Below are 15,236 nucleotides of genomic sequence, written 5' to 3'. Positions count from 1 at the left end.
TCATCAGTTAAATCAATTTTGACTCTCACAAAATAAACTTCAATAAAGGCACTGTGCCACTCACCTTTATAATAAAACAAGCAGTAATCAGCCAACACAAACCATTTTCGTTTCCATAGCCTCATTCCAGAGCTGTCCTGTAAGTAGAAACAACAACAGCTTTTTAATTACAACCATTAGCCTGGGAATAGCGATTTCTGTAAGGAAAGAAAATTAAAAATCAGACACCCAACAGGTCGCTACAACCCCCCCCCAACTATAATTGAACTTGGCAGTTTTCATTTTTTTATTTTACTGCGGACATCTCTATATTGGAGGCCCAGCTGGGAATTTATCATTAAGCCTGCTTCCATTATTCAAATTTCATTAGTGCTCTGCAGTGTTGTACACGCTACTATGTAAGCAATCATTTGTACATGTTGAATTACTGAAGAGTCTGCATGCCATACTGTAAAATGTAGGAACCTCGTTGATTAAAAATAAGAACTGTCAGAGTTAATGCTATACGCGCCATTTAAATGCAAGAATAAGACATAAGAATAAAGTCTTAGGACAACTAAAACCAGGTGGCTGTACTATAAAAATAAAAAAGCCCCTGCTTCTTCTCAGTCAAAACAGAAAACTGTTGTGGAAATATTTTTCAGGATTTAGTTACATCTAATTAAAGGTGACCAAAAAAGGGCAGGCCTTTTTTATTTGAAAATGTGAACCAAGACAAGATAATTCTTACTTATGAGCTCAGTAGATGTACATGGATATCTTCGGAGGTCTAAGCAGAGCGCTGTGTGTGTGTGTGCGTGCGCATTGACTACAAAGGCTCACACCTGAAGAAAGCTGTGTGAAACACTGTGCTTTTTCTTTTGTCTTTTCAGTCTTTTTGGTTTACAGCTAATATACACAATGTTGCTGGCAGAAAATCTCTGCCTGCCCATTAAAGTTCAAGAACCATTAATCTTCACATGGGCTCTGCGGGAGGATGAGACCACATCTTATCGTAAGGTCGTCATCAGTCATACCTGTTTATAAAGCCAGCCTCTCACCACAACAGGCACATTAGGATTCCTCTTGATGGCATGGTCTCTTTTTCCAAAGCTATGGACCTTATTACTGGATTTAGAGCCCTGGAATACATAATATGAAAATATATTTTAATTGGTTTGTTTATTTGATGACCATTAATAACATCTGTTTACCAGGTGGTCTGATCATTTAAAACCATCTCGCAAATAAATCCAAGTGACAAACAAAATCATTATAACATGAACAACAAGAAACATACATTCTGAAGTAATGCAAAGTGAATATTATGTTGGTGAATCTTGTACTTTTTTACTGTTTCTGGAGACTCCTATAAACCCCCCCACAGTATTTCTCAAATCGCACATGTACCTACATTTAAAAAAAAACACATTGAAGGATTTTTTCCCTTAATTGATTAAATTGTTTATTTTTAAATTATACGAGATTAACGTCATGTACAGTAGTTTGTTCTGTTGGAGTCCTGGCATAAGATCAATGTGACAGTAAATACTGTGTCAGGATGACTATATTACCTGAGTTAATAAATGAAACCTCAACAAAATATGAACTTGAGCCCAAACAGGTCTGGATCCTACTTTCAATACTGTATAATTATTAATACACACAGATGGAGGGGAAGAAACATTTTGTGTTTAAGGACATTTTCATCTTTCATCTCTTGCATTCTTTTCTGCAGATCCTTGATAAAAGTGTAAAATGCAAAATCTGAGGAAACCTTCCATGAAAATGTGACAGAAAAGTCACACACACTAATTATAAGGAATGAGACTAATGAAGCATATGCATTCTTCTGTAATCAGTACATCAGCTGTGTTTGGGTGCATTGTCAGAAACATTTTACCAGTTAATTAACACTACTATGCTTGTACTAAATGAAGTACAGCTTTAAAACCTATGCAAACTCACAAGTGACTCACAAATTCTTCCTACATCAGCAGGAGAGAAATCTATCGCACTTTTTAGCAGCGAACTGGAACTTAGCCAATGATCTATAGATGGAAACTATTATACTAATTTATTTCACTTACACAAATGATTCTCTCTTTACTGAAAGCTGCAGTAATAGAACCAAATTTTCATTGAGATTTTACAAGGCATTAGTCCTACTTATCTTGCTAACAGGATTTTATTATAAACCCAGTGTCAGTAGTTAGCTTAGTAAGATATGTTCTTGTAAGACCTTAAGTTTGCTTTCAGGGTGAAAAAACAATGTAACAGTACAGATTGCGCTTAAAACAATTTTATCTGAAATCATTCCAGTTTCCAGAAAAAATAATTTAGAACACCTTGTTTGCATCCACAGGCTAATTAGATGTAAAGTGTAGCTCAATTATTATTATTAATTCCCAAAACAGAAAGTCCTCCAAAAATGTTTCTTGTTTAACATTAGCATAACAATAGCTGCTAACAAAAGAAGAAAAATCTTCAGAATAAGGACCGTATACAAAATGGCAAAACAAAAGTTGTAATGAAAGAACATCAAATGATGTACCTGCTCATAAAAACAAAAGTGACAATGATCTTCATAGTTTTACTCTTTTTTGCAACACTGGTTTAATGTTCTGCTGTTCAAAATTAGAATTCTAAAAAAGATTAAGGATTGTCTTGACTACAGGAATTAATGTCAATAAGGGATTCTGAACTATAAACTGTGCAGCAAATTAGTGTTTCTTTAGCCAGACAACTGATGTTTAAATCTATGTAATCCATAGATTAGGATTACGTTCACAAGGTAATAGCTCAGGTTTAAGGGTACACACATTTCTGTAATGAGAGACCCATAATTATGTAGAATGTATGAAGCTATAAATCATATGCTTTTCATCTCCTGCAGTCAGCAGAATAATTCTATCATCATGTGTGAAATCAAATTTTGCAAAACCAAACATACAAACTTTATGGAAGCAATGAGTATTGATTAACAGCCTCAACAGGAACTAAAATAAACTCTGCATTTTAAGAAAGGCATTTGCTGTGGTATTAACTACTTCAATATGCCGCCCTTGATTTATTTTGAGTTGTCTCTGTACATTATAGCTCTCCAAAGGTGACAAACATAAAATGACAGTAATATTTAATCAAAGTCAAGGGACACCTGCTTATTGGATAACATACGGCTACTCTAAAGCATTGGTGCAATCTGTTCTCGAAAACGCTCAAAGGATGCTGATGCTGTAATGTCACTCATAAAAGCAGCATTTGCTGCACACTGTACCTCGCTCAATAAGGAGCAGGGTGCACTTGAATACCGCTGTGTGTCAACACCTTTATGAATGTGTGTGTGGGAGGACAGGGAGATGACTATGAACAAGACATTCATGGCTATCGCCCAAGCTGCTCACGAGATTTGTAGCACTACCTACACCTGGGAGATCACTCGAATCCAGAAAGTGCGAGATGGCATTTGAGCAGCCAAGGGCTGGCAGGAGATTAAGTGCAGTGGCCTGCAGTGACAGCCGCTCAGGGTGAGAACAGGGCAGAGAGACGGGTGTGCGGCATATATGTGCACTGTTAGCATCTCGCAGGCCGGTCTCGTAACTCATCACGACCAGGGATGGAGTGGAGCTGGGGTGTGTCAAAACACAAGGGCTTCTGTGGAAAACCCCCAGAAAAAGGCCATGATGTGCAAATAAGGGGCATGTCAGAAGGCTATAAACACTGCCAAACAATTCATCCAGCCATTCCCAAAAGGATTAAAAGGTGCTTGTAGTTGTTCTAAAGATTTAAATATTGTTCTAAAAATTTCTATATAATAAGATATAGATAATAAGAGAAAAAGAAGGTTTAGGTTGTGCAAAAGTGAAAAATGAATGACATCTACATGACAAAGATAATTATGAACCTGTATAAGTGTTCTAATTATCTTCAACCTTGTTTCTCCATTAAAAAGTAATGTGCTTCCTTAATTAAATGTTTAGTTCTAGGAACCCTCTTTCTCCCCACTTTAGGCTACTGGGATAGAGTGCGTTTTAAAACTTCAAAACTCAAATGGCACCTTTTCCAAGTGAGTGGACATTAAATTATCTGTCTCCACAACCTGAGAAGTGCAGGAAAGGACCATTAAGGGGGCAGGAATTTTATCTGGGGGAGAAATTATATTTTTCCTTTGCTGTTTTGTATATTGCTATATTACTGCAATATTAAAATATATATATATATTTATGTGATAAAGATTTAACGGGTCACTTTTTTAATTTGGAGTTAATGCTGTCAAGGGTTATACAGCACATTTCATTAGAGGTTAGAAAATTAATTAAATTCATATTACTGATATTGAAACATATTGCATTTGCCCCTCCACTAAATTAGTCAATTTAATTAAAAATGTTCTTTATTGTGTTGGTCCTATTTACAAACCTCTGAAACAAAGTCTTAGTATTAGGTCTTGCAATACTAGTACCATTCAATTGTCCTTACAAATGAAGATTTAAAGACATCAAACATTGAAAATGTAAGAATTAAATCTTGCAAGCTGTCTATCACACTATATTGAGGCAAAATATGAAACCGAGCCCAGGAAAGTCCTCTTGTTCCTTATTAACTCTGAAAACTATGCACAAAGAAAACAGCGTACTTACCTTTGACCCTGAGGTGGTGTCAACAGTGGATGATGTGACAGCAGTTGATGACTCGCTGACCATACTTGAAGGTCTTTGACTTGACTGTTGCTTGGACATGTGTAAATTTGGCCTATGGAAACATATTTTTTAGATTACAGAATGCAGTCATCCCTGTGTTAACTGGAGAAACATTTTCTTGTTACACAATCTTCTGTTGCTTGTGTTTCATTAATGGCAAACTGTGATCACTAAATGTACTAACAGCCCTGGTCTGATGTGACGTCCAGGAACTCGTACTAAGAAAAATTCCTAGATCAGAATAAAACAGGAAGCTTTGTCCTTATCTACAATATGAATGTGAGCCCCACATAGCAGCAGAATATCATAAATCAAAATCAAAAATCATTTTTTGTCATAAATCAAAACTATCCTTTATAAGTTTATAACAGTGTAGAAAATATTATGAGATTAGTAGTTTTAAGTGAAACTTGCTTAACCTTAAAAATCCTGTCAGTCAGTCAAATGAAGGTAGATTCATCATGACCCCCATTTTTACACACTATCTCCAGAGATAAAAGAATAAATACTCAGCAGCTTTGTCAGAGGTAATGGTTTTATGTCTTTTCTATTTGCTATGGTTTTACAGCATACTTTCAGACACATTTTTCATCAACTCATGGGTTTTTTCACCTTCAGCACTGGTTACACAATGACACTCAGGAACTTCCGAACAGCACACACACACCAACAAATGTGTTTGCGTGGTATAGGCCAGAAAAACACAGTCTGGACGTTTAATAGTTTCCTCCTCTAGTAAGACTAAAGCGCCACTTTGGAAGGTCAATCCAGGAACGTATTTGTATAATTCCAGATTCCATTAACCCTGGTTTAACTAACCAAAAAATTATAAACAAAAAAAAACCAACTTACAAAATTATTGAAATAAACAAAATCTTAACACAGAGTATAAAAATGCATAAAATTAATTCATTCATTAAAAGCCAATTCATGAAATTGGTAATAAACAGAAAGAAGAAATACATAATATTTCAATAAAGAATATAGGTATACAAGATATACAAGGACTACTGCTTACAGACAGTTATTCAAATAGCTGCACATACTATAAAATAACAAAAAGACCAATACTCAGTTTATAAATGGATTATTTCAAATTGGCAGTGAATAGGATCTAAGGATCTAAAGAGCAGGAAATCCAAATGTGGATTGGTATAAGTACGAATCTAGTGAAAATGAATGTAATTAAAGATTAATGACATGGACAACAAAAATCTCAAAGACCGCTCTAATAAATGTTACCTACAGCAAATGTCTACTGCATGAGCCACAAAGAAAACCCTACAGGATTATTGCAGGATAGAATGGATGACATTCAATCTGTATTGGACACACCACCACTTCATGAGATGAGAGAATAACTTGACCCTAAGGAAGAGTGCTATTTTTCTTCATGACAGCTATGAGTTACTTTGAGCGAAAGTATGAAAAAATCCCCATTGGAAGGTACCGTTATCAAAACTAAAAATGAAAAACTCAAACTCTTGAAAAAAAAAAATTGAGGCGCAATCTGTAACACAATCTGTCTACCTATAGCACCATGTGCTGTATTGCTTTACAATCTGTCAAGTTTGTGAATTACAAATTAAAAACAGTCTTCAGACATAGTAAGAGTTGTCAAAAGGTAAATGGTTCAGTGACAATTGTAGATCTCATACTGACAATTGTCTCACTATTGAGTTTCAGTTGAGTTGGTCCAATGACTCATTCTCTCAGTTCACACCTCTTTTGGGAGATGAATGAACTCTGAACTTTCTGGTGACATACTGTAATGCATGCTATTGCACAATAGATACTTTCAATTAAATACATTAACGTGTCTGAATGTAAATTAAAATAAAACAAACAGGTCTCTGAAAGTGCTCCCAGTTTCCTAATCATCAATTCATCTCTTTCACAGCGCATCTGATCTTGTTAATAATCTCAGAAGAGGTAGACTCATACACTTGATTCAATGCTGCAAGCACCACTTGTAACAAGCAAAACTTAGTACTAAATTTCCTATCCCAATTTGTCTTGAGATCTGCCTGTCACAGAACGCCCACAAGCACACCTACTTAAAGTAATAATTCTAAACACCTGTCACAAAACAAGTACTCCATTTGTGAATGAACTGAAGCACAGTCCTTGGTTCCTCTGTAAGAGGTTTGTAAGAAACAAGCCTGCCACAACAATCAAAGCTTTCCGTGTAAAAGCAATAATTTTAAAATTAAATTGAAGTGGTGAAAAATGTGTTGTTGTTTTTTTTACAGAAGGTACAGCAAATGTTACATCTTAATAAACTGCAGTCACTAAAACTCAGGAATAGTTCATATTTTTCACCAGTATGGAATATTTATTATACAACTTTATTTATTTTGACAGAAAATGTTTATTTTTGTTCTAGAAGAGCATTTTTACATGATATGTAAGCCCAGTGACTTCAACATTCCTAGAGGCTGACACATGCTCTGCAAGCCTCCATCTCTATAATTGAGCAAATAAGGCTGATATTGAGGTAAACAGAGCCTTCCCAGAAATCAATTCAGCAACACTTGGAAAGCCTCATCATGGCTCGATACAATTCTGAAAAAGAGGTAGACATTTTCATGGCCAGGAGTGTGTTCTGTATCAGGGAACATTAAACCCACTGATATTAACAGGAGCATTGTTCTCTGTAAGTAGTAAAATGTTTTTTCCTGTAGAACATTAGGTGTTCCTGTGAAGTACCGGATGGAGTAAAATACCCTTTGAGCCTTGTTTAGTGAAATTCCAGCTGTTTGAATACAGGGAAAAGCCACAAATAACAATGGAGCCTCACATTAGCCCAAGACTCTTTGACAAATCTATAACTCGATGCAAAATAAGGTCTGGAAGACCCGGGTGAAAGTTATCTTTCAATTTATTTTTTTAATGTCTTATCTATTTTGAAAGTCCCCCAAAAAGAACATCAAATAATTCATACATGAATAGTTTTCTGGGAAGATTAAGTCAAATGCGCTAGACCACATTAACATATTTTCTGGTGTTAATGTATAGATTATATATTATACATGATTCTAATATGTTTTATTCTTTTTTCTCAATTATTTCTTCAGTAATCATTCTGAAGTCTTTCCTAATAGGTGTTTTCCCAGGAAGAGGGAAAGAACTAATGCATCAGGTAGACACTGACGTGAAATTGTAGGCACTGTACCAACTAGGGCAGCACCCGTGCTTGGATAGAAGGCTTATTGTGTTATATCCGTCACAGCAGTCTAGAGCCTTATATGAAAGCCCAGAGTAGAAGGCATGACTACACCATAATCTCATCACAGGGCCAATTGAGCCTCAGCAGATAACCTCCCCTCGTCTTTGGAAGGTGAGTGGAAAGCAAGAGAACCCAGAGAAATCCCACGGGCCCACATGGGAGAACCTGCAGATAAATGCCACACCCCAGCTCAAAATGGAGCCAAAGATCCCAGTTCTGTCAGGCAACAATGCAAACCCACCCCTCCATATGTCACTGTCACACAATTTGTACATCTCTGAACGTACAAGGACAATTCTCTTGCAAAGGTTGTTTAAAAAGCTTCAAACTTTCAGAAAATCGGTGATGGCAAAAATTGTTCAGGCAGTTTTTTGGGACTGCTAAGCATTCCATATAAAAAGTGCTGAGATAAATGTCATTCACGATAAGAAGAGGGACTGTAAAACATTGTTCTTTTCTGACAGGAAAATAACTCAGAAGACTGCAGCCTTTTTCCCTTTCTAGGTATTTATCGAACATCCCACATTTGTTCTAAAAGGCAGAGAGCTCTGGCAGGTTTATATCTTCTGATGTCTACCTCCTGGCACAGAAAAATACTAAAGCAGAATTATCACCTCATCATCGTCAGACAGGCTGGTGTGAGCAGATAACTACCACATGAATCTTCAAACAGGACATCCTTTGTGGTGGCACAAGGAAGAGACACCGTTTAATGCAGTAGGAACATTAAGGATAAAAATTGAGACAGAAAATACAACCAACTGAGGGCTGCAATTACTCTTGTTCTCTGAGAATTAAGTCATTGCTTAGCAGCTAGGACCTTCGAAATCATGTTGTCAGATCTAACAAAAACAAAAAAAACTGCTCCCTGGCCTTTGGATGAGCAAACTAAGTCAACTAGGAATTTCGGTAAACAAAAAACATTCTTTCCTACCAACATTTCCAAAAGATAAGAGTGATTTTCACTTGCACAAATTCCTTTGATTCACTATTTCCAGTAGACTTATGTGACTCAAAATTTCCAGCAAATACACAGCACAAGATTAACTGGAATGTTATATAAACGAAAATGAAATTATTCTAAATAGCCTAATATAAATAGAAATAGCCTAACATACAGTGCCTTGCGAAAGTATTCGGCCCCCTTGAACTTTTCAACCTTTTGCCACATTTCAGGCTTCAAACATAAAGATATAAATTTTTTATTTTATGTGAAGAATCACCAACAAGTGGGACACAATTGTGAAGTGGAATGAAATCTATTGGATTTTTGAAACTTTTTTAACTAATAAAAAAATGAAAAGTGGGGCGTGCAAAATTATTCGGCCCCCTTGCGTTAATACTTTGTAGAGCCACCTTTTGCTGCGATTACAGCTCCAAGTCGCTTGGGGTATGTCTCTATCAGTTTTGCACATCGAGAGACTGAAATTCTTGCCCATTCTTCCTTGCAAAACAGCTCGAGCTCGGTGAGGTTGGATGGAGAGCGTTTGTGAACAGCAGTTTTCAGCTCTTTCCACAGATTCTTGATTGGATTCAGGTCTGGACTTTGACTTGGCCATTCAAACACCTGGATATGTTTATTTGTGAACCATTCCTTTGTAGATTTTGCTGTATGTTTGGGATCATTGTCTTGTTGGAAGATAAATCTCCGTCCCAGTTTCAGGTCTTTTGCAGACTCCAACAGGTTTTCATCCAGAATGGTCCTGTATTTGGCTGCATCCATCTTCCCCTCAATTTTAACCATCTTCCCTGTCCCTGCTGAAGAAAAGCAGGCCCAAACCATGATGCTGCCACCACTATGTTTGACAGTGGGGATGGTGTGTTGAGGGTGATGAGCTGTGTTGCTTTTACGCCAAACATATCGTTTTGCATTGTGGCCAAAAAGTTCGATTTTGGTTTCATCTGACCAGAGCACCTTCTTCCACATGTTTGGGGTGTCTCCCAGGTGGCTTGTGGCAAACTTTAGACGAGACTTTTTATGGATATCTTTGAGAAATGGCTTTCTTCTTGCCACTCTTCCATAAAGGCCAGATTTGTGCAGTGTAAGACTGATTGTTGTCCTATGGACAGACTCTCCCACCTCAGCTGTAGTTCTCTGCAGTTCATCCAGAGTGATCATGGGCCTCTTGGCTGCATCTCTGATCAGTCTTCTCCTTGTCTGAGCTGAAAGTTTAGAGGGACGGCCAGGTATTGGTAGATTTGCAGTGGTCTGATACTCCTTCCATTTCAAGATGATTGCTTGCACAGTGCTCCTTGGGATGTTTGAAGCTTGGGAAATCTTTTTGTATCCAAATCCGGCTTTAAACTTCTCCACAACAGTATTACGGACCTGCCTGGTGTGTTCCTTGGTCTTCATGATGCTCTCTGCGCTTTCAACAGAACCTTGAGACTATCACAGAGCAGGTGCATTTATACAGAGACTTGATTACACACAGGTGGATTCTATTTATCACCATCAGTCATTTAGGACAACATTGGATCATTCAGAGATCCTCGCTGAACTTCTGGAGTGAGTTTGCTGCCCTGAAAGTAAAGGGGCCGAATAATTTTGCACGCCCCACTTTTCATTTTTTTATTAGTTAAAAAAGTTTCAAAAATCCAATAGATTTCGTTCCACTTCACAATTGTGTCCCACTTGTTGGTGATTCTTCACATAAAATAAAAAATTTATATCTTTATGTTTGAAGCCTGAAATGTGGCAAAAGGTTGAAAAGTTCAAGGGGGCCGAATACTTTCACAAGGCACTGTAAATCTAATTATCTGTTATTGATACCGATACTTTTTTTTTCTTTTTGCTAGCAAGTGAGGTTTAAATATTTAAACTCCTTGGTGGTTGTTATGCATCAGAAAATAGGCACTTCTTTAAGCAGCAGTATTCTGACTCATTAACAAAAAATAAAGGCAAATGTATAATCTAATTCAAGGTCAAACTGTTCCATTTAAAAACAATGGTTTACTTAATCAGATGCATCTTACCTATAAACTCTAAATTAAAGTCCAAACTGCCTTGACAGTGAAACGTACTGCACTGTTTGTTTTTCTTTGATAGTAAGCTATAGCAAGTCAAGCTCAATTCTTCTGAGTTCAACATAAATCACAGAGCTGTACAAGCCAGAAGCCTACTTTCTCATTATGTCTCTAGGTCCCAGGTGTTTGAAATGTACACTCTTGCTGCCATAGTAACGATAAGCATTGAGGGAGCCAGCTATCTATGGAAGGAGGGCTCATTTCAATTGCCTGTGCAATTGTGTGGGTTTTCTTGGAGATCATCGGTTACTGCAGCTGTTAAAGCAATTTCCAAAACAAGGTGTATGTGTGTGTAGTGGAAAGGGGACAGAAGCTGATCAATTTAAAAATAGGACCTGACGACAGCCACTAGTAACCTGAAACTGTTGCAAAAGTCCTTAGAGTTTAGCTACTTATGTGCCTGCAAACTATGAACATCGAAGACCTTAAAAGCCAACCACCTCCAGTAGCATTAATCAGGGACAGGATTTCCTGTGGATTGTGAAGGGCTGTACTGTACTGACTTTATTTCTTTCAGTAAGAATCCTTGCTTTATGCAACTTAGTCATTTAATTACAGGGTTTCTTTCCACTGAGTGTGTCACTTTCAGGTTAGTAAACTACCCTCCTGTCAGAGTGCAAAGGGTTTGTGTCACATTAGCTACAGCTAATAGCCAAAAGGTACTTTGCCATTAATGAGCGTAATCAATTAAGACCCACCAGTATTATCATGGCTATCCTTCCCAATGAAGAATGGGCTTGATCACATTCTGTGATATGATGCTATTTATGCAGGAGTGTTTCAGTCCTACCCTGCAGCAGTTACATCTGAACTAATTATTTTCTAAATCCACCAAATTTTAGATTTTTCGAAGGAACGTGTTCAGAGAATAATATTTACACAGTCCAAATCTTCAAGGTTTTAATAATGTATTTATTTGCTTCTGGTCCTCGCATTCCATTTAATGTTTTTCTTTACCAGCAAAAACAAGAGGGATCAACTCAAATCTATGTATGACTTTTGGTTTTTCTGGTTTCAAATAGCTATACTGTACTTGGAATTAATACATTTGGAAAGTATTTACAACACTAGTTTTATTTGCTTTTTGCTCTCAGTTTACAGAAAGGTGAAATTTAATGTTTTATCTTTTTATATTTGATGGGAAATGGGTTATAATTTTTTTTCCCACAATTTTTCAAACAGCTTCAGACAATCAACAGTCAAGATGAAGTACGAATCCGATTGCATAAATGTTTAAATTTCAATGGACTATTGCAATTTTGAGTTAAAAAAGCTAAAAACTATTTATATTTACATAAAAATACACAACTATGCATTACATTTACATTACACAATTACATTTTCTGTGCATTTAATACACTCCCCGTCTTGCAGTTAAATAAACTCCTTTTAAAAGGTATGCTTTGTTCACATGAATTTCCTTCAATGTGTAGAAGAACAAAAAAATAAGAAGTGGTTTTCAGAAAGCGGTCTGAAAAATATTGTACATTGAAATGTTACAGCTTTGAAGGCCTAATCTTCCTCTGGGTGTTCCATCAGCCTCCTGTGGCTTTGTGCAAAGTTATGAACAAAGGGAAACAAGATGTGAGGAGATCGAGCAGAACTCTGTTACAAAGATGCATCCCTGAGCATGTTTGAACACAGCAATGAATCATTCCCATTGTGGCAAGCAGAAGATCTACAAGCCTCTAACAAGCCTGTACATCAGTAATTTTCACAGAGCCTCCAGTTCCTATCAGTATTCCTTTATAGCTTAAACTGTGCTGCTCTGGGAGTATAAATGTTGATCGTAGAGTAGGGTTCAAAAGCCCTCTTTGTTGAGCTTGAGGGCACTGAAGGCTTTCATCAGTATGTTCATCTCCCCTCTTGGAGCAAACTTTCCTTCATGGAGCTGTTCGTGGCAGCTGCTGGCAATTTAGCCTGAAAGCTGGAAGCCAGAGAGAGGGACAAGCTAACCCGTATCCCCAGAGAAATTTGTTCATCAATACCCCTCACCCACACTCCCTCCTCTCCCCAGGGCTTGTGCCAGATGGCCACAGCTGCACTCTGGAGAACTTACAGCCCCACTGGATTAGTGAAACACTATTTTTATCTTCAAAAGGAAATAACCGCCGTGGGAGAGGCTACACAAGTTTTAACTACAGAAATAAAAAGACACTCCTTAAATCGATTTTAGAAAATGCTCCTACTACACTGTTAAAGACCAAGTACTCAAGACCTCATTTTGACATCTCTACCAAAGCCTATAGCACATATCACCATACTGGGGCTTTAAGCTGGACATTCTGGACCAGAACAAAGAGCGACATCTACTGGGTTACGAGCTCCACCTGCAGTAGCGATCTTTCCTTAGAGGTTTCCCATTCCAGTACTGCCCACATCCATTCTTTGCCATCTGTTATCTGACAGGTGCAGGCGACAACAACAGTATCACCGCTGTCTGACCAACAGAGATTTTTTGGATGAATTATTTTTTCCCCCCCATGAGTATAGCAAACCAAAAACACTCCACAAAGCCCACAAAACCTCAAGAATAAATCTGTGTTTATCGGGGTGGTCACTTAATTTTTTTTATTACATCTGTTTTGTCCCAAATATATTTCAATTCCAAGAAAACACTCAAACGTTTCCTTCTAATATGGATTTGAAAGAAAAACTGCAAAAGGTGTTTGGGTGAACTATAGTGAAGAAAAGTCTCTCAAGGTAATGTCTTAAAAGGTTAAATCATGAAGAAATGCCTAAAAGGTCAAAGCAGTGAACCTGCATTGGAATACTAAATTACAGTAGCAATTAAACCTAACAATTAACTTTAAACTTTAAGTACACACAAAACTATGCTCGCAGTGCCACTGGTATTGGAAACAGTTTAGTTCCCGTAGTTTTTACCAACAGCCTATAGATGTTATTCACAGTGACAGTTTGGATATTACATGATCACAATAATCCATGCACCTGAATTAATGGTTCAGTTCCTAAATTCATGAATAAATCCACACTCATTAAAAATTGAAGGGTTTTATCTTTATTCATGTCTACATTCGACTTGTTGGAAAGCTGCCTCTTCAAGCTGCTTTGGCAGGTTTTGTTGTTTCACCTAGGTGATAAAATATTGTTCAAATATCCCTTTCTGTCACAGACCAAATGTTCGACAATCATTGTGCTGCAACTGAAAGCAGTTTGATCAGTGACCGTAATGAAGAAAAGCACTCACTGTTCCTCTATGATGAAGTCAAGGTTTTCTGGGGATATCTGCCCCGTTACAGGGTGTCGGAAGATGGTTGTTCTCTGGTTATGGCTGAAGGGGAGAGAAAAGAAGAACATTAGGACATTTCACTCAGCTCTGAGCTCCTATCTCTGCATTTACCACTGCATAAAAAAACATTCTTCAGCAACACACCAAGTTTCCCAAGACTTTCCCACAAGTGTGTTGAATCTGTCAGAGTCTAGCAGTACTGTCGATCAGCCAACAGAGCTCATATTGCTTCACACAAACTGTACTGCTCAGCACAAACCCAAGCCAGCCAAGGAAGGCTTATTGATTTTGATTGCACCAGGTCCTTTATTGCCTTAATGTGGAAATTAACCAATTTCACATTCACCAGAACAAGAAAAAATAAAAGCCTTTTTTTTTAAAAAAGATTTAAAGTAAGAAAAAAACATCTTATTACCTATGCAAAGATTCTTACACTTAACAAGAGACACTAGAATTCACACATGAACTAGATACATTTTATGTGATAAATAGCACACTGGAACATTTCAAGGTCAGTACAAATTACACCATTGACCAGAGTTGCATTTCACTTTGCAACCTGAGCAGAAAGACTGATACATTTAAACATCATTCAGTATAACTCCAGTACAAAATTTACATGCTGTATTTCATAATACACTCAGACATACTTTTGTCAGCCATCAAGACTTCACCGGATATAATATTTTATATAACTGAAATATGCCTCTGGTATTCTCTTCCCCATTGCAAATCTAGAAAACATTACTTTCAGGTAAACCTTTAAAAGCATGAACACATCCGCATATTTGGACTTGTCTTTTTCTTTAAAAAAAACTATGAAATACTGCTGCATCTTTGTTCACAAAAAAAAACCACTTGACTGTACAGTACATGGTTCATGTCCTTGCTTTCCTTGGAGGTAGAAAGCCATTGTATTCCGAGTATGAATGATGTTCTCTCCTTCAACGGAAACTCCAGAAGAACTCTTCACTTGAGCTTTTTATCCGTCACACTTCTAAGCGTCTTTCATGCAAATGTGTATCAACTAGGATTTGGTTCAGTGGAC

At 37.2% G+C, this 15,236-nt stretch overlaps 1 protein-coding gene across 17 annotated transcripts in view; it reads right to left on the bottom strand.

Moving 5' to 3' along the window:
• The window catches only part of plekha7b (pleckstrin homology domain containing A7b), a 125,428-nt gene that overhangs the window by 44,913 nt on the left and 65,279 nt on the right, over window positions 1-15,236 (bottom strand). For all 17 annotated transcript variants that reach the window (XM_088611219.1, XM_088611224.1, XM_088611220.1 and 14 more), the window contains 4 exons: window positions 14,147-14,230; window positions 4,620-4,731; window positions 1,017-1,121; window positions 65-137 (listed from right to left, as the gene is read on the bottom strand). In XM_088611219.1, coding sequence (XP_088467345.1) covers window positions 65-137; window positions 1,017-1,121; window positions 4,620-4,731; window positions 14,147-14,230 — 374 coding nt within the window. The remainder of the gene's footprint in view (window positions 1-64; window positions 138-1,016; window positions 1,122-4,619; window positions 4,732-14,146; window positions 14,231-15,236) is intronic.

This window comes from Lepisosteus platostomus, chromosome 18 (genome assembly GCF_059453375.1).
Source record: "Lepisosteus platostomus isolate fLepPlt1 chromosome 18, fLepPlt1.hap1, whole genome shotgun sequence".
Lineage (NCBI taxonomy): Eukaryota > Metazoa > Chordata > Actinopteri > Semionotiformes > Lepisosteidae > Lepisosteus > Lepisosteus platostomus.
The sequence above is the reverse complement of the archived record's forward strand: the minus strand, read 5'-3'. Positions and strand labels throughout refer to the sequence as shown.